Source organism: Micromesistius poutassou, assembly GCF_964030765.1.
Source record: "Micromesistius poutassou genome assembly, chromosome: 16".
Taxonomy (NCBI): Eukaryota; Metazoa; Chordata; class Actinopteri; order Gadiformes; family Gadidae; genus Micromesistius; species Micromesistius poutassou.
Genome location: NC_140286.1, coordinates 4,949,751 through 4,971,550, shown reverse-complemented (window position 1 = coordinate 4,971,550; position 21,800 = coordinate 4,949,751). Strand labels below are relative to the sequence as shown.

Sequence of the window (21,800 nt, the reverse complement as noted above, 5' to 3'; positions counted from 1 at the left end):
AAGATAAATAATTCTCAATCTACCACCCACCAACAAACGCATTGTTCACGTGACCCTCACCCAACTGTCAGCAATACTTATCCAGGATCGACCTATCCTGGGGGAACATCACAATTTTCAATTACAATCACACAGGTATCTCTGGCCTACATAAAGCAACAAGAGAAAAAAAAAAAATATATATATATATATATATATATATATATATCCAAGCTCTTACAGCTTACGCAAAACTGTTATTTATGAGGCACAAGATGTTTGGTCCCGTGCTGTCCAGGTGGAGCTTGACCACAGGGGACCTTCTAAATAACTTATGACATTGTTTGGGAACATCATGGGAGTATTTAGGTTTAGTTAGTTTTAGTTTAGTCAAATGGGAAAGTTGCTCAAATGAAAATGGACAAAAGTGAATTGTTGCAAATAAAAGATTTTGCAGCAAAATTAATGGGATTGTACTGATTCGGATGAACGAAGTGCATAACTAATACATTTGTGTCTGTATCATTGATTCCCGGCCTATAATTCCATTTAAATTCTATTTTTATCTTTTTTCTAGAGGGGAATTCTACATCATTGATGATGACGATCTGTCCGGATCGGATGTGGCCGAGGTCTCCGTTGCTTCTGGATCTGACCCAACAGCTGTAAGAACATCAAATGTATTAGACTGTTATTGTACTCTCTATGTAATATTGTCATGATCTGTGTGAATTTCATTACACCACACAGTAATTGTTATGTTTTTGTTACACATAATAGGTTAGCCTTGATCAGATCCTTACAGATTTTGCACTGGAGCACATTGACCAGGAGTGGCCATTGACCGTCGTTGTACACCAGCAACATATTTTGAAAAGTGCCTGCTCGGTGCTGAGCCGCCCCTACTTCCAGTGGCAAAGAGAGCCACATATTGAATTTGTGAATGAAATGGCGGATGACTACAGTGGGCCCAGGAGGGAATTCCAAAGGTAAAAATGCTGCTTGAAGTAATGTATTACTGTAAAGCATTTAACTTTTCTATTGTTCTGGTTATCTAGTTTCTCTTTAATCCACCCTATCAATTACTTTTCTACTGTTCTGGTCATCTAGTTTCCCTTTAATCCACAGTTTAAATTACTTTTCCCCTGTTCTGGTTATGTAGTTTCCCTTTAATCCACACTGTCAAATGACTTTTCCCCTGTGCTCTGCTTTACAGACTCCTAATGATAGGAGATTCAGGGAACCCTCTGGGTCTTTGAGGGACGCCTAAATGACCTTTTTTTTTTTCTTTTGACCTTCATGCCCTGGAGCATCGGAAGTACTACAATGCGGGGAAACTGACCACTTGGTCAGTGTCCCACAGTGGCCCTGGGCCCAGGTCCATTAACAGGGCTGTTTACATGCTCATGTGTGGCCAGTCAGTGCCCCTCAGTGACCTCGACATAGGGGAAAATTGCAACAGGTGACGTTATTGAAATTCTGTCATGTGTGTTGCAATGATAAAGTAAAGACAAGTTACTTTAGAGGATGTCCTATTTGGTTTTTCATATAAAGATATAGATATTTGCATTATTGCACAGCATACCAACACAGCAAATTGAAGACAGCTTTTTTTTTCTCTTTGTTCATTTTGAAAAGTTGAAGGTGTGTCGCACTGAGGAGGACCTGCAGAGCTTGAAGGGATCCTGTGGGGACTGGGTCTCGGACTGCAGGGTGCCCACATTTTAAACAGCAACGTTGCAGGAGGTGCCACAGGTTACTGAGCGGGTGGTGGCCAACTACTGTTTCCATCGGTAAGAAAGAATGAAAATACCATAACATACCATGGAGTGTAGTGGCAGAAGAAATGTTAAGTTTTGAATGCAGATATTTCATTGTGTGTGTGTGTGTGCGTGCGTGTGTGTGCGTGCGTGTGTGTGCGTGTGTGTGTGTGTGTGTGTGTGTGTGTGTGTGTGTGTGTGTGGACTGTTTAATGAATGTATGTCATCAATGAATGTCATTGCTTCAATTGTAAATGGCTGCAGAAAAGATAACAGTGTAACAATCTCATCAACAGAGTGGCCAGTATGGTTCAGCAGTATGCTGCTGGCATGAATGCCTGTGGTCAGTTTTTTGACCTTGTGATAGCAATTTTTGCCAATTTTCTGCGCCACTGAGGACAACTGACAAGGCAGATCTTCAGAGACCTATTCTTAACTGAATGGAACTCTGAGGGCAGTAATAAAAGGGATGAAGAGGAGGAAATAATTGTCCACTACGATGACTGGCTTGTCAAAATTGAAGGTGGGTATCAATTAGGGCTGCAACGATTCGTCGACGTTGTCGACAAAAATCGATAGTAGAAATAGTTGACAATGAATGCCATTGTCGACAATTGTCACCAGTCACTTCATTACAATCTCTGCCGAGAGTCGCACATGCGCAATAGCGTCTCTGCCGAGCGGTAACGTATACAGAAATGGCAGCGTCCTACACAGCAGCTATGCGTACCAAAACTTCTAAAGTTTGGGAGAATTTTAGCCTGGATACTGTGAATAAAAAGATTACTTGCAAGGTTTGCAAAGCAGACCTTGCGTATCACGGCAGCACCTCAGTGATGCAACATTTAAAGAGAAAGCACGTCAGATAGTTGATCGAAACAGAGTCTGACTCGCCTCGGTAAGATTCAAGTAACATTCAAGCCAATACGTTTTGTTTTTCAAATAAAATTATCTCGGTGGATAACCGCGCCCACGGTGTGGAAACCGTGTGCTTAAATCCTTCCCAGCGCTTCATCCGAGCAGTGTTTGGAATAACGGCGTTTAAAATAACGGTGTTAGGTAATTTTTTCCGTCGTTACAACGCTGTTACTGTTACTGACAGTTAAATGCGGTGCGTTACTATGAATTGATTGAATAAACTGTGTAATCCGAACGCACCCCTGGCTGCACACACAAACTGCTAGTGAGGGGACCGGCTGGTTTAACAAAGAGATAAGCGATTATTATTGGTTTTTCAAATTTTCAAAACGGCTTGTAACGGCTAGTAACGGCTAATCACACCACACCTGGTGGCATGTCATGGGACCTTTAAGAACAGAGGGCCAACCTGTCCATAATGTTCCACATATTGCACATTTCAATCCATTTCTTTTTAAACTTTATTTTATTTATACCGTTTTGTTTTGCCTCACCTTTGCACTATTCAACATTATTTTGCTCTATTTAGAACTTATTTATTGTAAATATTACTTAGGTAAAATAAAAATTGTATCCTTGTCTCCTTATTGCACCGTGGGTCAGAGACATACGCAATTTCAATTCCTCTATTTGTCTGGCACATATTTTGGAATCGACAATAAAGCTTTGACTCTGACTTTGAACTAGTATTGCACCATCAATTGTACCATTAATTACTGGTTAGTAATGGTGGTTGTTCCAAGTAGGCTACCTGGGGCCATTTTCACCACTGTTTATACGTCTTTTATAACAGAATGGTTTCAACTTTGGTCAGCCAACTAGTTTGCAATGGTTGTTTTTTTCCAACCAACTTCTGACTTTGATTTTGTTTCTTGCCACCGTTGCAATTGCACTCGTACCTAACGATTCCTGGGAGGATGAATTCAGATGTAATTAGTTTCCTTCCCATTTGACTTTTACTTGTTTCAGAGTGCTAGGCGTTTGGGTTGTTGTAGGAATGTCCTAATGACTTTTGAGACACTTCCGTGATAAAAGGCTCTTAAAAAATGTCGACTTAATGTAGAGGAAGTAACATACTTGAACTGTACAACAGTGTAAAAGTAAAACCAGATATTTGATGGTATTCTTTATTTTTAACGTTCAGCTTCTAGCCAGTAGAGGGCGTACCTGGCTCTGTTTCATCCTTGAACTGACACTACACTTCAGTAGTACCACAAACATGGCGGCGTCAAGTGTCTTCAGGACCGGGCTGTTTAACCACAAGGTTGCAATCGTTACAGGCGGAGGGACCGGCATCGGTAAAGCAATCACAGCAGAACTACTCCAGCTTGGTAAGCAAAGCTGTGACGCAATGCATAGGTTTGAGTTTATTTTACGGACAACAGATAGAATTGAGAATTCACAGGACTGCAAGTAGTTTCCAGTGAACTTTGCCCTAGAAAGTTAGCGAATTGCTACAAACTGTGTGTGTGTGTGTGTGTGTGTGTGTGTGTGTGTGTGTGTGTGTGTGTGTGTGTGTGTGTGTGTGTGTGTGTGTGTGTGTGTGTGTGTGTGTGTGTGTGTGTGTGTGTGTGTGTGTGTGTAGGCTGTAATGTGGTCATCTCTAGTAGAAAGTTGGAGCGGTTGGAGGCAGCAGCCGAAGAACTGAAGAAAAGCATCCCGACACAGAGTCCTGCTTCGGTCACTGCCGTACCATGCAACATCCGCAACGAGGATGAGGTAGCGAGACCGCTACACTACAAAACATACAGATAAAATAACGGGATCAAAGGTTCTGTTTACATGTCTAACTGTGTTGTGTCTGGTAGGTAAAGTCTCTGGTGTCGGCTGTACTGAAGCAGCATGGAAGGATAGACTATCTTGTTAACAACGGAGGAGGGCAGTTTAGCAGCCCCGTAGAGACCATGTCTGCCAAGGGATGGAAGGCCGTTATAGACACCAACCTGACCGGGACCTTTCACTGCTGTAAAGAAGGTGAGGGAGAGACCGACAGAACAGTGTGATAGCATCTAGGGTGTCTTCAAACTCAATGCATACATGTACCATCCTTAGGTTTGTTGTATATTTGTTTGGGGGCATTAATGATATCCTATTATCTCCACAGTTTACATGGCCTGGATGAAAGACAACGGAGGGGTCATCGTCAACATCATCGCCGACATGTGGAAAGGCTTCCCTGGAATGGCGTAAGCGATGCACACTCAGTTACTCAAGGCCGCAACAACCCCCAGACAACTGGCTGCCTCTCTCAGGTACTCATTCTGTGTCCTTCTCCTGGTTGGTCAGTCACACAGGGGCGGCTCGCGCGGCGGTGGACAACCTCACCAAGAGCCTGGCCATCGAGTGGGCGCACTCTGGGGTCAGGGTGAACGCCGTGGCACCTGTACGTATTGTGGTCATGTATACTGATTTAGTCGTTTAGCTCTGGACATAAGGGTGTCATGAATGACTTAAAAAGTGCTGTAGGTACGATTTAATCGCTATCATTTGAGTGTACATTTTGAGAAATGGACTAGTCATCTGTCAACTATTACTGAATGAGATGCTCGGGGAAGATCTCGTTTAGACTTCTATTGACCTTGTCTGTCACTGTATGAGCCAATTTAGGCTTTCAACTGCTCCTGGCACTTTTCTGACGAGTCCGGGCAAGTTTCCCTGATCGGTAAGACAACACAATGACGGAGAACCCTAGAGAGGGAGGGCCCTTTGTTTGGTTGTTTAGTCTCAAAATCGAGCTCTCTCTCCAGCTCTCCTGCTCTGCTCTCTTTTCAACTCTAGCGATGTACCTACCGCACCTTTTAAATTTCGGGCACGTCTTTATAGAGCCCTGGCATGTGGTTGTGTTTGACATAGGGATGGATGGAAAACACTCCCACTCTCAGCAACCTATTTACAATGCAACACCTAGTTTAATTATTGTGGCATTTCTTTACTGGACCTTCACTTGAGTGATCTGTCAATCTTGTCATGTATATTTTGGGATGTAGGGGACCATTTTCTCCAAGACGGCGATGGAGAACTACAAGGACTATGGACCAAGTCTTTTTAAGATGTCTGTCCCCTTCATCCCTGCAAAGCGGCTAGGAGTACCAGAAGAAGTGTGCACTTCACTATAACATATGATCACACACACAGGCACACACATTGTATATTTTGTATCTGTTGGATTGTATTTATTTTCACCAACATCCCATAACAAATTCTGAGCATATGCAAACTTACCTGGGAATAAAATGCATCCTGATTCTGATGGGACATATACATACACGTTTAATTAATAATTTAAAGTCTTTGGTTCATATGATGTAGTTCAGATAGATTCATTGTAGCGTGTTCCCCATTCAGATCTCCCCAGCCGTGTGCTTCCTTCTCTCCCCCGCCGCCTCCTTCATCTCTGGGGACACTCTGAGAGTGGACGCGGGCCAAAGCCTCTATCGCTCCATGTGGGAGATACCTGGTCTGTACACACCTGGATCTGTTCAGTATCAGCACACATACCACCTGCCTGACAGATAATACCATGTTTGTGTGTCTTTCCATCTATCTTCAACACTTTCCCTCATCGTACTTCCTCTTTTCTCTCTCTCACTCACTCCCCCCTCTCCAGATCATAGTGCATGGCCCGACGCTCCAGAGGGGGAGAACTGGGAGGCTCTCTGCAACCTGCTAAAGCCTTCTAAAAGCAAACTCTAACTCACTGACCCCTCATTCCATGTTCAAAGGGCCCTCATTTGGTGGATAATCACCATACCAATTGGTGCAGTCCACTGAGAAGGCTTGTTTGTCTATCTTCCGCTTCATGCCTCTGGGTGGACACTTCCACTTGTGATGTCACTAATGAGTACCATTGAATCAACATTGTGGTAAAAACATTTTATGAATAAAACTTGAAATCAGCACCGCAGAACGGAAGTAGTCAACCATGGTGGCCCTGAATGGAGAGATGGCAACTCGCATCCACAATTGTAATATATGTAATTTATATGGTTTGTATGTAATGTAGACTGTGATCAATGATTAAACTTCAATAAAAGCTTGTAAATATGTTATAAATTTGCTGGTTTATTTTGTATTTAGAAATATAGTTTGTAGGGACAATTGTATTTATTCTAATAAATAAATTAGCTATAGTGGATTCTCGCCCGCATATATCATTCTATGCAACGGCTTTTGCAACCGCGATATTGCATTTGTGCCTATCATCCTGCCGTACTTTTCCCGTAAAGCATAGTCCATGGTCGTACGTTGTCGTAGTTATTATTCTCTTCATCAGAGGTCACAACAAATCGTTCAGGTAAACAATGGATTAAAACTGAAGATTGAATGCCAGGTTTAAAGTTATTCGGAGGGCTTTTCTCCAATCAGTGTGTATCCTCTTAATTTTGCCATGTTGTGTAAATCAACACTCGGGCAAAAGACAGCCAGTCGGCCAACGTTATCATGCTATGGTTCTTAGCATCTATCATCGTCAAATCTTTGGGCTTATCATATTCAATATCCAATGTGCATAGCGTCCATATTCTAGTTCATTCTTAATGCAATGTTAAATATGCGTTCTTATTACTGATGCACGGCCAGCGCAATGTTTGCATCCCATCGGAGAGCTTCAGTAATAACGTTACTGTGTGCTTTCTCAGTTACCGTGGGTAACGTTACTGAGTACTGCACATCACTCTGCTTCAGAACAATGTGTTCATGAAGCTTTCATGTGTGTGTGCTAATTAGCATGGGAGGTGACCACGGCCACAGCAAGATGTCCATGCCGGACTGGCGTCAGTGGAAGACCGACGGGACGCCCCTGGAGTTCACCCAGCAGAGGCTCGCTGCCAGGGGGCTGAAGGATCCCTGGGCACGGTCAGTATGGAGGTCAAGATAAAAACGTGTTTCAACGTAGGCTTGGTTTGCCGAAGCGTTGCTTACAGTTGGTCGCCTTGTTGTCCTCTCCACAGTAACGAGGCATGGAGGTACTCCGGGGGCTTTGCTCGTGCGGTGACCCTGTCGGAAGTGCTGCTGAGAGGATTCAAGTGGGGCTTCGCTGCCTTTACTGTGGCTCTGGCCGTTGAATACGCGCTTTCCCCACCGAAGAAGAGTGACCACTGATCTCTGGTGTCGGATTAGAATGGCTAATGATACAAATGTTTATTTTCTCTGTAAATTAAATTCCCTCTCTTTGCCCTTTAATGGTTTAAGGTTGTTATTTTGTGAGCACTAATATACAACTGAAGCATACACACGTTTGTTTGCATATTTTATTTTAGAGTTTAGTAGTTTATATTCCAGTAGTTAGGCAGAATGTAGTCTCTGCTTTTATTAAAAGGTGTTCAGTGAGCTTCTTGTTAATAGTAGATGAAGTTATGTAAGAAGGAACAAACCTATTCAAAACAGCAGCAATCTATTTAGTCATCAATACAAACAGACATTGAAATGAGCATGAAAAGGTATAATTAATACTATAGATAATATAGTATTTGTCAATAACAAAACATGTTTACTACTGATTTATAAATTAACTTTTATAAAGGTGTAGCCAAAATTCAGCTATAAGTATGTGAAAGTGAGTCAATTTAGAATTGACCACTCCAAGATAATTTATGACCAATCAGGACATCTCTTCCATAATTAGTTTGGGGAAGCAGCTTTACTTTCATCTTAATGGCAAAGAAACATAGGGACGGAGGAGACTTCGCACTTCTACTCTTTTCTGTTCCGTTTACAGTTCCTGAATTTGACATACAGCAGGTTTACGTAGTGAAATATAAAATGTATATACACTGTATATAGATGGTGCAAATATATATATAATTATATATATGATATATTATATATATATTATTATATATTATATAATATATAATTATATTATATATTTTTCCATCTTCTGATCATTCCTGCTTTTTCTTTCTTTTCACTCTTCTAAAGCATAGAGAAATGCATTTAAATGTTACTATGACGACAAGAATCACCACTGTCACCAGAAATGTAATCACATCCAAGCTGTGATACTGGAACCAGTTGAGGTCATGGGCAGCAGGTCTGAGATGGCGAGCGCCTTTATGTCGCATCACATATTCTGTCCAATAGACGGACAGGGCCAAGGGGTCCATAGGACGATCTTTATGGACCTCTGAAAGCTTCTTTAGATTATCCTTGTACCTGAGCAAACATGGCATGGATGGATTAGTCCTACCTGTAGACTATGTTTTATCAACATTAGAACAAATCAAAACTGAACGTGTACGTAGACAAAGTTATACTATTCAACAAAGAAATTAGCCTTTCATTTCACACCCAGAACACCTTGGTAATGTTTTTAGCAGTCATGGTTCATAACAAGGTCCGTCGACCAATGGCTGCTCACCTGGTGTTGTTGATGACCTCATCCAGTCCGTTCAGGAGGCCATCCACAGTGACGGTGGTGATGTCCAGGACCACGCCGGCTCCCCTGCTTGCCATGCGCTGGGCGTTGTCAGGCTGGTCCCCTCCCAGCGGCACCATCACCATGGGAACCGTGTGACACAGGCCCTCATAGATACTGTGAGAGCCACTATGTGTGATGAAAGCTCGGGCCCCAGGGTGCGCTAATAGAAACATACATATGAAGATATGTATGACTTATTTTAAAAAACATTCAGATGTCAAGCTATTATAGAAAGGCAAACCATTTGATGGATGTATGGGATATTACACAGGTGGTATTTACCCCTCACAACCATGGGCATGTGTATCCCCCCCCCCCCCCCCCGCCCCGAGTCTTTACCTAGCAGGTCATTCTGTGGCACCCACTTCATAATCTTCACGTTTTCTGGGAGATTGTCAGGAACGGGACCAGTGTACCGCCATATCACCTATTAACCAAAGGTCCATGGTTATTTGAATGACTTGAATGGCTGATCATGGTGTTGACATAGTGATGCTGTTCTGTACGGGCCACTTGGTGTCTCTAGGGTTAGATTCCAATATTGAATTGAATTGAAACAGCATGGACAATTGAGACATCTAGAGACTTAGCAGCAACGCTTTTGGAATGCAGCCTAAGTCTCCTACCTTTTGTGGGATTCTTCTGAAGGCTTCTATAAAGAGAGCGGTTATCTCCTCTGGCAGACTTGACACCATGCTGCCAAGGGTGAAAACTACGAAGCCATGTTCTGCAGAAACCCACGGCTCCATTTCCTGCACACAACCAAACATAAGTTCACTAACTCCCTGCAGTAAAAAGAATACATCATGTAGTGAAGCCCTTTGTAACAGTCGTTTTGGACACCGATGCACACAACCAGGCCCTATGGTCTTACCTCCGGCAGGGGGCTCTTCACATCACAGTTTATCCCCCCAACCAGCACTACGTTGGGCATCAACGGACGAGGGTACTCCAGCGAAAAGTCAATCCTGTACAGAAAAAGACCCACTAGTTCACTGCCCACGAGAGCACTTAACATTATGAACATACCATAATCTCTGCAGTCATTACCTCTGCAACCAGATATCAGCCTCAGAAACGACCTCAGCTATTCCCACATCCTCTCCCAGGAATCGCTGGGCTATAGTGTCAAAGTGCCGGAACAATAGTCGACACATCAATGGCTCCCATGCACTCACCTTCCACAGTAGATTAAAACAAAAAGGTAAATACATAAAAAAAATAGTCAATCATCAGTTAATCATCCTTATAAACCAGAAGATACACAAAAGGGTCACAAGAGAAATGCTTGTATAAATGTTTGGCCAACTGCAACCAGTGACACTTTACGGAAAAGGAGGATGAATGTGATTTGTCTATTTATTCAAAACAAGAGTGGTTAGATGACAGATAGGCTCACCAAAGTGTTAATGACTCTCTGCGTAAAGGTCATTCGATCAGTAAATCCAGTTAAGATGCGAGGGACGTAGGACGGAGGTGAAGGGCAGGCCATGGACTTCCAGTCCAGCCCGCACGGTATCCCTCTCAGCAAGTTGAGGATGGGGAGCCCTGGTTGTCATTATTCAGCACATTTATGAGATCTATCTATCCATACATATATACAAGTAAATAAACCAGATATTAACCCAACGTTGGTTCTCTCACCCAGTTTTCTCGCTAGTAGAGAACCGGTGGGCACCATTGGGTCAGTCAAGACAGCATCGAATTGCTGCAGGATATACATGATGTGAGACAATGCCAAATTATGCAGCTAATTAAATCAGAATAAATCCTTCATAGAATACTGTCATATTCTCTCTCTCTCTCTCTCTCTCTCTCTCTCTCTCTCTCTCTCTCTCTCTCTCTCTCTCTCTCTCTCTCTCTCTCTCTCTCTCTCTCACATCCCTACCTGTTGATGTAGCGTTGATATCAGGCTGTCGTTGAACAGGAGGCTTTCTGCAGTCGAGTGAAGGTACTCAGTAATTTTCTGGAACTGTGAAATTCTAACGTTTACCCTCTCCATGAAAGATAGATGGGCGCTGCGAATCACCTCCGCGTTCATTGCCATTAATTCTTCGAGATCTTCCTTCCCGTAAGGCACGGGGTATGTCACGGTGTCGAAATGCTCCCCAGGACCCATCCGCATCGTGATCTCAGGCATCAAGACCGTCACTCGGTGACCACGACGACCCAATTCCTGGGCGATCGCTTTAATGCCAATCCAGTGGCTTCCGTCAAAAGGGACCACCAGCAGGTGACCGGAGAAGTCTGCGGCAGCGGAACTTCTTCCACTCTGACCAGGAACATGCCGAGAATTTTCTGATTCCCCCTTGGACTCTCCGCCGATGCACAGCAGGAATATAAACATTGTTTTATGCATTTTCACAATATTTTCCCACCTCATTTCGTCTATGTAGGCTTAGGCCTATTTATTAACCGTTCCGCACTTTACGGATCCCCTTCAACTCTCCGAAAACGGACGTTTCTTTCCATAGACTGAACCTACAGCTACGGTTCTTCCTGACTGACAAGTTTAGGGTTAGGTTACAGATTACCTGTTCAAAGTCCGTCCCCTGACATAACGATTGAATCTGGTAGGCCTACGCAATCACACAAATACAGAAAGAGAGTGAAATAGTCGGATTGCCTTTAAGAACTCATACCAAGAATATTTATTTAATGTCAATTTATTAACTTTTAATTTTACAAATACATTTGTTTTACCGGATAAACAAATGAGTTGACCGTATGCTATTTACAGGCATGCAAACTGGTTTGGGGTGAAAAAGGTGAGAATGATGCGTGAGCCGAGAAAAACACAGACCCACTAGGGGGTTCCAGGGTTATACTCCGGGGAGCTAAAAAAAAAAAAATATATATATATATATATTAAAAAAAATTATATTTTTTTTAATTAAAAAATTGTATTAAAAAATAAAAAATTATATATATTTTTTATTAAAAAAACAACACATATATATATATATATATATATATATATTTTTTTTTTTTAATTGACCTGCGCACGAATGTACGAATGACTTGCTGGTGGTTGACTGGTGTGTATTTACAGTTATGGCGAACATTATGACAGCCTTTAAGCCACTCTAAACTCGCTTCAATAAAGATAGACTATACAATGTGTGTCGAGAAAAACGTGAGATTTCAAGATAGTTGACATAAATGGCCATCATTGGATCAAATCAATATTTAATGCATCACGTCCATCAATCATCCTCATCCTCATCCTCATCCGCTTATCCGGGGTCGGGTCGCGGGGGCAGCAGCTCAAGCAGGGGGCCCCAGACTTCCCTTTCCCGGGCCACATTGACCAGCTCTGACGGGGGGATCCCGAGGCGTTCCCAGGCCAGTGTTGAGATATAATCTCTCCACCTAGTCCTGGGTCTTCCCTGGGGTCTCCTCCCCACTGGTCGTGCCTGGAACACCTCCCAAGGGAGGCGTCCAGTGGGCATCCTTACCAGATGCCCGAACCACCTCAACTGACTCCTTTCTAAGCAGAGGAGCAGCTGCTCTAATCCGAGTTCCTCCCGGATGACTGAACTTCTCACCCTATCCCTAAGGGAGAAGCCAGCCACCCTCCTGAGAAAACTCATCTCGGCCGCTTGTATCCGTGATCTCGTCCTTTCGGTCATCACCCATCCCTCATGACCATAGGTGAGGATAGGAACGAAGATCGACCGGTAGATCGAGAGCTTTGCCTTGCGGCTCAGCTCTCTTTTCGTCACAACGGTGAGGTAAAGCGAACGCAATACCGCCCCCGCTGCTCAGATTCTCTGGCCAATTTCACACTCCATCATACCCTCACTCATGAACAAGAAACCGAGGTACTTGAACTCCTTCACTTGGGCTAAGGACTTATTTCCTACCCGGAGAAGGCAATCCACCGGTTTCCTGCTAAGAGTCATGGCCTCAGATTTAGTGGTGCTGATCCTCATCCCAGCCGCTTCACACTCGGCTGCCAGCCGATCCAGTGAGTGCTGAAGGTCACAGGCCGATGATGCCATCAGGACCACATCATCTGCAAAGAGCAGTGTTGAGATCCTCAGCTCACCGAACTGCAACCCCTCTCCACCATGACTACGCCTCGATATCCTGTCCATGAATATCACAAACAGGATTGGTGACAAGGCGCAGCCCTGGCGGAGGCCAACACCCACCGGGAACGGAACTGACTGGCTGCCGAGAACGCGGACACAGCTCTCGCTTTGGGAGTACAGAGATTGGATGGCCCTGAGGAGTGAACCCCTTACCCCGTACTCCCGCAGCACCTCCCACAGTTTCTCCCGGGGGACCCGGTCATATGCCTTCTCCAAATCCACAAAACACATGTAGACCGGATGGGCATACTCCCAGGCCCCCTCCAGGATCCTTGCGAGAGTGAAGAGCTGATCCGTAGTTCCACGTCCAGGGCGGAAACCGCATTGTTCCTCTTCAATCTGAGGTTCGACAATCGGCCGAACCCTCCTTTCCAGCACCTTAGAGTAGACTTTCCCAGGGAGGCTGAGAAGTGTGATTGGCACACACTCTCTGGTCCCCCTTTTTGAACAGGGGAACCACCACCCTGGTTTGCCACTCCTTTGGCACTGTACCAGACTCCCACGCAATGTTGAATAGGCGTGTCAACCATGACAGCCCCTCAACACCCAGAGCTTTTAGCATTTCTGGCTGGATCTCATCAATCACTGGGGCTTTGCCACTGCAGAGATGTTTAACTACCTCAGTGACTTCCACCAGGGAAATTGACGACGAACCACCATCAACCTCGAGCTCTGCCTCCATCATAGAGGGCGTGTTAGTCGGATTCAGGAGTTCCTCAAAGTGTTCCTTCCAACGTTCGACTACCTCCTCAGTTGAGGTCAACAGAGTCCCACCCTTACTGTACACAGCTTGGATGTTTCCCCGTTTCCCCCTTCTGAGGTGTCGGATGGTCTTCCAGAAACACTTTGGTGCCGACCGAAAGTCCTTCTCCATGTCCTCTCCGAACTTCTCCCACACCCGCTGCTTAGCCTCCGACACGGCAGCGGCTGCAGCCCTTCGAGCCCACCAGTACCCTGCAACTGCGTCAGGAGTCCTCCAGGATAACATACCCCGGAAGGCCTCCTTCTTCAGTCGGACGGCTTCCCTGACCACCGGTGTCCACCACGGTGTCCGAGGGTTACCGCCCCTTGAGGAACCTAAGACCCTGAGGCCACAGCTCACCGCCGCAGCTTCAGCAATGGAGGCTTTGAACACCGCCCACTCCGGCTCAATGCCCCCAACCTCCACAGGAATGCTAGAAAAGCACCGCCAGAGGTGTGAGTTGAAGATCTCTAGGACGGGGGCCTCCTCCAGATGTTCCCAATTCACCCGCACTACCCGTTTGGGCTTACCAGGTCTGTCCAGAATCTTCCCCCATTCCCTGATCCAACTCACCACCAGATGGTGGTCGGTTGACAGTTCCGCCCCTCTCTTCACCCGAGTGTCCAAAACATAAGGCCTCAGATCAGCTGACACGATCACGAAATCGATCATCGATCTTCGGCCTAGGGTACTCTGGTACCAGGTACACTTATGAGCACCCTTATGTTCAAACATGGTGTTCGTTATGGACAATCCATGACTAGCACAGAAGTCCAGTAACAAACAACCATTCGGGTTTAGATCAGGGAGGCCGTTCCTCCCCACCACGCCTCTCCAGGTGTCTCCATCGTTGCCCACGTGGGCGTTGAAGTCTCCCAGCAGAACTACGGAGTCCCCTACCGGAGCCCCATACAGGACTCCATTCAGGGTCTCCAAGAAGGCCGAGTACTCTGAACTGCTGAACAACAGTCAAGAGTTTTCCCCCCCACCACCCTTAGGCGTAGGGAGGCGACCCTCTCGTCCACTGGGGTAAACTCCAACACCGCGGCGCTCAGCCAGGGATTTATGAGTATCCCCACACCCGCCCGGCGCCTCACGCCCTCGGCAACTCCAGAGAAGAATAGAGTCCAACCCCTATCCAGGAGTACGGTACCAGAGCTGAGACTGTGCGTAGAGGTAAGCCCCACCAGATCTAACTGGTAGCGCTCCACCTCCCTCACAAGCTCCGGTTCCTTTCCCCACAGTGAGGTGACATTCCACGTCCCCAGAGCCAGCTTCTGCCGCCCAGGTCTGGTCCGTCAGGACCCCTGACTTTCACTGCCACCCATGTGGCAGCGCACCCGACCACAGCGGGTCTCCCTGCAGGTGGTGGGCCCACAGGGCGAAGAGGAGGGGGGTGCCACGTAGCTTGTTCGGGCTGAGCCCGGCCGGGCTCCGTGGCAAACCCGGCCACCAGGCACTCGCCAGCAAGCCCTCCGTCTGGGCCTGGCTCCAGGCGGGGGCCCCGGGCTTCCTCCGGGCAGGGTCTCTCGTCCTCTTTCTTGTTCTTTCATGGGGTCTTTGTGAACCATTCTTAGTCTGGCCCCTCACCTGAAACCACTCTGCCATGGGAGACCCTACCAGGAGCACATGGCTCCAGACAACACAGCCCTCAGGTTCACAGGGACATGCAAACCTCTCCACCATGATAAGGTGACGGTTCCAGGAGAGGCGTCCATCAATCATGAAAAACAAATTTCATGATTGATGGGATTATAACAAGGGATTATAACATCTGATCCTGTGTATTAATGAAATAAACGTGAAATATACATACACAGACTAAACTGTTGTGATATGAAACAACTTTATTTATAACCAAGTCTCATATAAAAAAGAAATATGGCCTTGCTTTTTCTTTGCAGAAAAATAAAAAATTGCAAAAACACCAATGATAATTCATAATGTTTGTCAATCAGATGCTTATTAGTTTTCTGGGGAACAGTCAGCCTCCTATCAACTGTATCAATCATTAAAACAAAGTCCTCATCTTCAATCATTGGGACTGCTAATCCTGTGTGTACAATGCATTTTGCTCTGGCGTCCTCCTTGGTCTGTTGTTGTTCTGAGATGCACTAGAATTTATTTGCACTCAGTGGCCCATCCTTGTCGGAGGCCTTCTGTACCTGTGAGGTAGAATGGAGGGGGGTCCGATTTTTCTGTCTCTCATCCACTCCTCTCTCACTCAAACATACGCGCACACACAGCTCCAAGTTGTCTCTATACTATATTTCTGCTCCTTTCTCCCGTCATAAGAACATTACTGTATGTAACCGTGGCTATCTGTTGCGTGGCTTTCCCACTAATATAGCTTTCATTATAAAACATTAGTATTCATTTTTAACATTTACTATTTCTCATGTCACAGAAACCACAGTGAATCCTGTGTTTCTGTGCCCCGCTGTGGTGCGCACAGAGCTCCGGTACCGTTACAGCATTAGCTTGAAAGAAAAAAACGGTTTAAGTATGCTTATCTTTGCGTGAATTTCGGGATGACTCGTCTGCCAATGACTTCAAGTTGGTTGTGTTTTAACCGGTGATTGTTGCGCCAAACTGTTTACAAAGGGACACTTGCTTGCGACGCAGCAAGCGCCTGCTAGTTGACCTGCCGGGCGGGACGATCAGTACTTCCCCCCATAAAGAGCTTAGTTCTGATTGGATCGCTTCTCAAATCGTCCCGCTTACATTTGTCTCGTTTTTATTCGTTAACGAAAGTGTCAAAATATTTCGTAGTTTTTGTCATCCTTAATTGATTTTTATTTAGTTATCGTTTTCGTCGGACTGTAGACCACCCACAATGTTTTCTCAATGGATCTCCACGAATCACACAATTGGCCAATTTTGTTTTACAAAAGGCGAATTTCATCTAAAGGTGATTATTTGCATGCCTGCTTAAGAGTTCAAAATCCATGTCTTTGGATGGTCAAACGAAGAGACTCACCCTTCCCTTTAAATAGGGAATATTTAGATGCTAAAATACTAAATATTTCAGATGGGGGCTGGGCTACCGGCTCACCTGCAAACATCCTTTAATACAAATGAAATAGGCATAAGTACAGGCCTGCAGCATATCCATATCAGTGTATGGATGCATATCACGCTTTAACCTTGAAGTCATTTAATGCAACCCCATCAAGTGGTGAAGTTTGATTCTCTTTTAAACCCCTCAAATGCCAGGTGCAGCCTTCCAGTCGTGGTGCTATGCCAATAGTCCACGAGTTATAGATTATCAAAAATCTAGAACAAGGGGCGCACCATATAGGCACAGTCCTGAACGCAGCGACCTGGGTTTGAATCCTGCCAGTGTTAATTTGCTGCATGTCCTCCCTCTGTTATCTATAATAAAGCATAAAAAAGCCTAAATAAATCCTTAAAGAAAATTTTTGAACGAGTGGACTGGCATCAAGAAACACATTTTCCTCAAAATCAAAGAAGTTAAACTTCTTTGATTTTGCATCAGTAAGATGAATACATAATTCTGTGCTGGATGGTAGGAGTTGCAGGGCAGCATTTTTACCCCAACAATTGAGACATTTATGTTAAACCCAGGAGCAGTATTAGACCTTGACAACACTGCATTTCAGGCTGCTTTAACAAGAGTGATTAACAATAATCACAGAAACACAAGATTCCGCACCAGACTGCTTTATTTTAGGATGTTGTAGCATTATCCAGGACGGACACACCATACAAAAGTCCAATCCACCAGCGATGTTCACTGGTTTACTGGTCCTTCAACTCCTTCAGTCTCCTGATGGCCGACTTGACCGTTACGGCAGAAGTCGTGCTGCGGGAATAAAAAACATTTAATTAGTAGTGAATAGCCAGCATTTCAGATATCCCTATAAAAATAATCCTGCACATGTAACTTCTCTTAAGTACGAAGTTTCTCAAGTATAAAAAAAAAGAACACCCATCCACAGAAAGTAGTATTCCAGTCCACTATTCCAAAAGCGATCAACAAAACATAGGTGCTTCTGGACAACCTGCTCTTAAGACACCAATTTAACACAAGGCTATGGTTGAGGCGATTCTGCAGCTTAACTTATGTCACACCACCGAACATAAATGAACAGGCATCACCGCTAGGAGCTCTTACTGTACAACAAGTCCAGAACTATATAACCCGTCAGAACAGACTTGCACGTTCATCAAAACTATTGACTGCATCAACTGAATACTCTCTGGCTCTTTAGATTACATTCTGGACAGCTCCATCTGTTGGATGCCCATAACTGCAGCTTTGACTATTATATTATTTCATACTACACCAATATATAATGCAGAACAAAATTATGATGCAACACGTCCCTTATCCAACATGTCCAAATCAGAACCAAACTACACATTCACTAGTAATCCAAGTACCTGGCTGCCAAGTCAACTTTTCATCTTTAACCAAAACAAAACATCTGAAGATCCACAAGTTGAAGCCATGTCAAATATGGGTTTCCACAACAGCGCTATGAAGTTTTGTAGATTGACAGCATTTGGCTGCTAACCAGAACAACAAATACTGTAGTTTAATAGACATGCTGCAAGAGCTTTTGGATAAGATGATAGCGAAGACCTACTTGTATGTCCAGGCTCCTCCAGCCACGGTCTTCATGCAGGATCCGCAGTGCCAGATACCGACTGCCCTCCTCTTCATCTTGGTCTGAAAACAGACAGCAGACACTCTTACAGCACTACTGTATGCTGGTATGACATTGACGTTCAAATGAAATGCATTGCATGCTTCAAGGGGCGTCAATCATAATTTGCGAGTTCGTTTACTGAACACACCTTGCCGCAGAAGGAGCAGGTATATTTAGCGTGCTGGCTGATCTCGATCTTCTTGACCATCTTCCTTAGCGACGCACCATAACGCGTGCCGTATTTACCAACGATCCCCACCTTCTTGGTGCGCTTGGCCTGAACACGATATGGAAAAAAACACATGTTAGGATACCATTTACATAGTTGTAGTTACTTGCTAGCGAAACATGCGGCTACTACCGGTAAGTGGCTATCCAAGCAAGGCAAGTTGTCACAAACTACCGATAACAGCATATGACACAAGTTACCCATACAAAGTAGTTCGCTAAATGTGGTCACATTCCCTTATATCATTAGGAAAGTAGTTCAACTCGGCCGACAACACGCTAACGTTATAGACTCAGATGGCTTGGGCCTGGCTAGCTCAGTGCTGTAGGAAGCCATTGCTAGCTATGAGTGGGAATTAACTTGGATTTTCTCAGCGCTTCAGTTAAAATCAACACAAATTGCACTCGGGGATAGTTCAAAATAAATATATGAGGCCTTAGAATATGTGTGCATTTCTTTTAAAGATCACAATTTGGCAGATTCACATAGATTGTGAAGGGACATTCGGGGCTCACCATTGTATCAGCGGAGACGGAGGTCCAAAGAGGGATTGCCTACCACGCAGGCGCAATTTACCCAGTTGAAAACATTGCATTGTGGGAGATGGAGTTCCATTTGGTCATTGTAAATCAGGGTTTTCGAGGTCTCATTGAACAATGGACAACCTCCAAACAACCGCGTTGTTACCGTAAAGTCAAGGTTGGATTTAACAAAGTAACATAATTACCAGGGAGCCGAAAGCAAGAGTTGTCTTGGCTTGTGATCTCCTCCGGTAACTATGGACGCTTCAGCCCTAGACACGCACCTGCGCACTGTTATTTTATAGACGACAACATCCTTGCTACTAGATAGCAGTGCAGTTTGTTGGTGCAGTATGCGAAGTACCTATATTCTTACATAATGCAGAGTAAGTTGTTATTTTTTAAGACTCACAGGTAAAAATATACTCCATTGATAATCTTATCTGCAGGCAAAGTATCTCCATGACATAATATGAAGCTTACAAGGAAACTGGTTCTTGCTAAGGCTAAGGCCTCTGACTTGGACAGCGTGAGGAAACTGAACTGCTGGTAAACTAATATTTTACATCGTATGCCTCTCTTTTACTCTGCAGCAATATTTCTAACGTATTTGCTTGCATAGATTGATATCAACTATCGGAACTATTTTCTTCACAGGGGATGCAGTCTTTCAGATGTGAGTAGCCAGTACTTTGTTTTGCTTTATTCGTCTTGTATTATTCTGCACTGTTCGAATCCAAAATACACGATTTACTTTTCTTTATATATTAATGCTCTGCAACGCATACTTAAATACTCTTTGTTGCTCTTGTCAGATTTCTATATTTTCCCAAATACCCAATATTGATGTGCTGACTCTCAGGTGAGTTGACTTCAATAAATATTTTCACACACACACACACACACACACTCTCTCAGGGTTTGATGACCTCAGGCGCTCCCCTCTCTGTAGTGTCAACAGCATCTCGTCCCTCTCCCCTCTCGCGGGGTGCCACTCTCTGTGTGAGCTCTACCTGAGAAGAAACTCCATTCAGTCCCTCTCCGAACTGTGTCACCTCCGCTCACTGTCCCGCCTCAAAGTGCTGTGGTTGGCTGAGAATCCCTGTTGTGGAACGGAGGCTAACAAATACAGACTCACCGTGCTCCGCTGCCTGCCCCGCCTACAGAAGCTAGACAACCAAGGTGAGATCTAATGTGCCTTTAAGTTTGAAGCCGCTGTCACCAACGACAACGGTGTTTGATTGACAGGAAAGGTGGAACCCTGGAAACTTAAGGAGATGGGGGGTTGATTGGTTCCTTTTGAACTTGATAGATCTCTTCCAGTTGTGATGTCACTACTTACGCCAAATAAAACAATGTCCTGAAATGTTTAATTGTTTCTTAGGGACACAACAGAGCGAATGTCTTACAATACACAATACACGGCTTCGCAGGCTGATGTTTCTCATACAAGGGTTGTATATTACTGTGAAATTATAAATATTACTGTACTGTGTTCTCGTGGGCGTGTCTCGTGCAGTGGTCACAGAGGAGGAAGTTTCATTGGCTCTCGCCCATGGGGAAGACATTACCACACCCCCTAGCACGGTCCAGGACCAGCTGTCCACCAATGGGATGGCAGATGTGGAGACTGAGAATGACCCCCTCAATTATAACATGGAGGAAACCAAGTAAGAAACGCATTCTTTACATTGGAGTGTCTGGATGGAGCACTTCAGAAGGGACAACACATGTTTGGCTAAGAGTACTGTTAACAAACTGTACTTAGTTTTTCTAGTTTTACAACCACAACAACCTTTTTTACCCTTATCCTTTAGTAAAATCAGGGAACAACTCGGAATGAAGCTTCTTGCCAGGGACAAGTTTGAGTCGCTTTCCTCTCCAGTGACTAAAGAAGTCCAACTGCCTTTTAAAAAGGTGAGGACGGGTTTAAATGCAGGTTTTGGAATGCATATTTTTGCAATGTGAATTTCATGGTTCCTCACAATCATTACTACAATCAAATGACCTAAAAACATTTGAAAATCGTTAATCGTTATTGACTAAAAACTATTGACTGTCCAGACGCATACTCTGGAGGCGGTGCTCCTGCTGATGAAGGATCTGGACGAGGAGGAACTGCAGATCGTCCACACGGTCGCCCTGAACCGACTCCAGATGTACACGGTCGGCACAGAGACGCTTAAAGACGCCATGAAGACTGAGAAAACTACAGACATGCAACACTGATACCAATCCCTTCTAACAGACTCGCAATGGATTCATGTTACTCTATGATGCAGGTCTTTTTTTGGTCCAATGTCGTTGAAGTGTGGAGAAGGAATGGCGACCGTTTACCTTGCTAATAATCGCAGCATGCCTGTCTTCAACATAAAATAATGTACTTTTTCTTTTTCTAAATGTAAATAAGAAATGCTATCTATTTGTGTAAATAAAGAGGAACACTGAATGCAGAAAGAC

The 21,800-nt window shown here is 44.5% G+C and overlaps 5 protein-coding genes across 5 annotated transcripts; 3 read left to right on the top strand and 2 right to left on the bottom strand.

The window, feature by feature from the left end:
• Positions 1–8: 8 nt before the first annotated feature.
• Positions 9–6,704, top strand: pecr (peroxisomal trans-2-enoyl-CoA reductase). Its single transcript, XM_084480420.1, has 14 exons — positions 9–135; positions 557–644; positions 760–968; positions 1,196–1,441; positions 1,618–1,772; positions 2,036–2,262; positions 3,802–3,988; positions 4,243–4,376; positions 4,466–4,631; positions 4,762–4,843; positions 4,944–5,040; positions 5,645–5,755; positions 6,003–6,114; positions 6,265–6,704. Exons 6-14 carry the CDS (start codon positions 2,239–2,241, stop codon positions 6,348–6,350), a joined length of 999 nt encoding a protein of 332 aa, XP_084336546.1. The 5' UTR covers positions 9–135; positions 557–644; positions 760–968; positions 1,196–1,441; positions 1,618–1,772; positions 2,036–2,238; the 3' UTR covers positions 6,351–6,704.
• A 172-nt stretch (positions 6,705–6,876) lies between these two features.
• ndufb3 (NADH:ubiquinone oxidoreductase subunit B3) lies at positions 6,877–7,838 on the top strand. The gene is made up of 3 exons (XM_084480695.1): positions 6,877–6,951; positions 7,383–7,511; positions 7,607–7,838. Exons 2-3 carry the CDS (start codon positions 7,384–7,386, stop codon positions 7,755–7,757), a joined length of 279 nt encoding a protein of 92 aa, XP_084336821.1. The 5' UTR covers positions 6,877–6,951; position 7,383; the 3' UTR covers positions 7,758–7,838.
• A 60-nt stretch (positions 7,839–7,898) lies between these two features.
• Positions 7,899–11,578, bottom strand: LOC311360426 (UDP-glucuronosyltransferase 1A5-like). Its single transcript, XM_084480504.1, has 9 exons — positions 10,964–11,578; positions 10,720–10,783; positions 10,475–10,623; positions 10,126–10,253; positions 9,950–10,043; positions 9,702–9,827; positions 9,415–9,502; positions 9,016–9,235; positions 7,899–8,810 (listed from the first exon to the last, which is right to left on the bottom strand). Exons 1-9 carry the CDS (start codon positions 11,456–11,458, stop codon positions 8,540–8,542), a joined length of 1,635 nt encoding a protein of 544 aa, XP_084336630.1. The 5' UTR covers positions 11,459–11,578; the 3' UTR covers positions 7,899–8,539.
• Positions 11,579–17,582: 6,004 nt separating this feature from the next.
• rpl37a (ribosomal protein L37a) lies at positions 17,583–19,370 on the bottom strand. Its single transcript, XM_084480866.1, has 4 exons — positions 19,335–19,370; positions 18,739–18,867; positions 18,528–18,610; positions 17,583–17,740 (listed from the first exon to the last, which is right to left on the bottom strand). Exons 1-4 carry the CDS (start codon positions 19,335–19,337, stop codon positions 17,677–17,679), a joined length of 279 nt encoding a protein of 92 aa, XP_084336992.1. The 5' UTR covers positions 19,338–19,370; the 3' UTR covers positions 17,583–17,676.
• Positions 19,371–19,659: 289 nt separating this feature from the next.
• On the top strand, positions 19,660–21,772 carry LOC311360636 (cilia- and flagella-associated protein 410-like). Its single transcript, XM_084480736.1, has 7 exons — positions 19,660–19,889; positions 19,998–20,016; positions 20,156–20,202; positions 20,293–20,522; positions 20,860–21,010; positions 21,158–21,257; positions 21,405–21,772. The coding sequence occupies exons 1-7, from the start codon at positions 19,813–19,815 to the stop codon at positions 21,567–21,569; spliced, it is 789 nt and encodes a 262-aa protein (XP_084336862.1). The 5' UTR covers positions 19,660–19,812; the 3' UTR covers positions 21,570–21,772.
• The last annotated feature ends 28 nt before the right edge of the window (positions 21,773–21,800 follow it).